The sequence below is a fragment of the Micropterus dolomieu genome, linkage group LG12 (genome assembly GCF_021292245.1).
Source record: "Micropterus dolomieu isolate WLL.071019.BEF.003 ecotype Adirondacks linkage group LG12, ASM2129224v1, whole genome shotgun sequence".
Taxonomy (NCBI): Eukaryota; Metazoa; Chordata; class Actinopteri; order Centrarchiformes; family Centrarchidae; genus Micropterus; species Micropterus dolomieu.
In genome coordinates, this window is record NC_060161.1 from 29,018,500 (window position 1) to 29,020,748 (window position 2,249).

A 2,249-nucleotide genomic window follows, 5' to 3' on the forward strand; every position below is an offset into this window, starting at 1 on the left:
TGCTGAATTCAGCTCTCTCTGCTTCACAGTCACGGCGGAGCAGCTGGCTGAGAAGCCCGTTTTGTTTTTTCTCCGACCAGGAGCAGATTTGATTTCATCACACTAAGGATAACACACACCGGCCTAAATATGGAAATCCTTCTCTAGGTTTTGCAAACTACCAGGGTAATCTATGCAAGAGAAGCCTGGTGGATCAGGTTTCATTTTGGAGTTGAACGTTTGAGGAGGGATGTTTTGTCAGACATTTTTTTTTCGCAAGCTTCATGAGACATGTGTTTTTGTGTTTGACAAAAAGCAGATTGTGCTGTTGACGTTGCGAAAAGTAAAAAACAGGCTTGGTAGACTAGCAACGTTAATGATCATGGAAGCCAGCTAATTCCAATCTCAGCACATACGAGTTAGTTATTGTTGCACTCTCTGTCTACACACTCATTAATTACTCCATCTACATCAGATCAAGGGAACATCATTGTTAAAATATGCTTCAAGGGAGGAAATATTCTCGTTTTCCCGTCAAGTGAAGACGGCAAAGATAGCTCATTGAGAATACTCAAGGTCATTCATTGTGTATATTTAGCTCATTGTATTTTTATGCACACGCCAACACATCAGTGAAAACACAAACAGTCTTTTAAGACTGTTTCCCTCCTTCTGATTGCATAACCTTGCAGTGCAGCCTAAGCTCAGGTCCTATGGAGACTTAGGACATTTCTTCCTAAATCCCACATACATGCTACTCTTGAGAAGCAGGCCTCACTTTTAGCAACCTAAAGAAGGTCATTTGAGTCCTGTGACACATTCCCTGCGACTCCCACAACCACCATAATCAGGTTTTTGCAGTTGGTTTCACGCCACTTTCACCACCCTGTTGGTATTCTCCAAGCCACAGACAAGACATGATCTTTATTAGCTCTATCTTATTTTTTTTTTGGAACCATACACATTCTTCCCTTCTCCCTGTGCCAGTGCCATTTTTACCAGCCCTGACATGAAGAGTTGAGGAAATCTCTTTCCTCAGCCATAACCTTCAACCTTTCTCCTCTCAATCTCTTGTTCCCATTTCCTCTCCTTCCTACAACCCTGACTCGGCGTCAAGCGTCATGCCAGACAGAAACCAACCGTCCCTGCTACACATCACTGGAGGTTCTGGGTCTGAGGGAGAGGTTGGACGGGACGCACCCACAACAGGCCAACCACAGCGACTTCTGGATGTCCGGGTTTCGGAACGCATAGATGATGGGGTTGATCACAGAACAACAGGTGGCTGGGAGGACTGTGGCGTAGGTGTATATTACGGGGTAGCTGGAGTCGGCCACAATGGAGTACATGGCAAACGGCAGCCAGCACGCCCCGAAGGCACACAGGATGGCCGACAGTGTGGAGACACCTTTGGTGGTGGAGATGGCCACAAACTGGTGCTGCACGGCAATCTGCTGCGCGTGGCGGAAGGCGATCTTGCAGATTTGCAGGTAGAGCTGCATCATCAGGGCGAAGACAAGCAGGAAGGTGACGGCGAGCGCCACAGCGTTGTTTTTGGTGACGGGCCGGCAGATGCTGCATGTAGACTCGTCCCTCAGACAATTCCAACCAAGCGCCGGGAGCATGCCAAGCGTGAGGCACGACACCCAGATGAAAACCACCATCACGTAGGTGAAGGTGACTGTCCGTTCGGTATGGTAGGTCAGGGCGTTGTACAGGGACAGGTAACGGTCCACTGTGATGGCGAGAATGTTCAGGACAGACGCTGAGAAGGCCGAGATGAGCAGTCCGACTGACAGCAGCGTCACAAACTCCACCGAGCTGTCAACCAAATACGTGAAGACAAAGTTCAAGATGAGGCCCAGGCCGGCCAGAAGATCCGCCACCGCTAGCGATCCAATCAAGATGAACATCGGAGCGCGGAGCGTCGGTGTGTAGAACAGCACGGCGATCACCAGCGCATTCTCACAGGAGATGAGTGTCCCGGTCACACAAAGCGCGATATCCCAGGGGCTGACTTCCTGGACAGCAACAGCGGTGGTCGCCGGCTGGAGGTCGGGGGTCAGAGTTCGCACAACAGGTTCAGAGGAGGAGTTGGAGGGGTCCTCGCCTAGGCTCCAGGAGGTGGAGGAGTCAAAGGGGTCGAGGGGGGAGGAGGAGTTGAGGCTGCTACCGCTGCCGCTACTCATGGCTGCTACTGCGGCCAGGGAGAGAATCATAGCTGGAGAAAAAAGAGAGAAGGAGGGAGGGGGGGGGGGGGGGAAAATGAG

General features: G+C 50.8%; 1 protein-coding gene across 1 annotated transcript in view; it reads right to left on the minus strand.

The window, feature by feature from the left end:
* Positions 1 to 968: 968 nt before the first annotated feature.
* gpr185b (G protein-coupled receptor 185 b) overlaps positions 969 to 2,249 on the minus strand; it is a 3,136-nt gene continuing 1,855 nt past the window's right edge. The window contains exon 2 of the mRNA XM_046065344.1: positions 969 to 2,200. Coding sequence (XP_045921300.1) covers positions 1,128 to 2,198 — 1,071 coding nt within the window. The 5' untranslated portion in view covers positions 2,199 to 2,200 and the 3' untranslated portion in view covers positions 969 to 1,127. The remainder of the gene's footprint in view (positions 2,201 to 2,249) is intronic.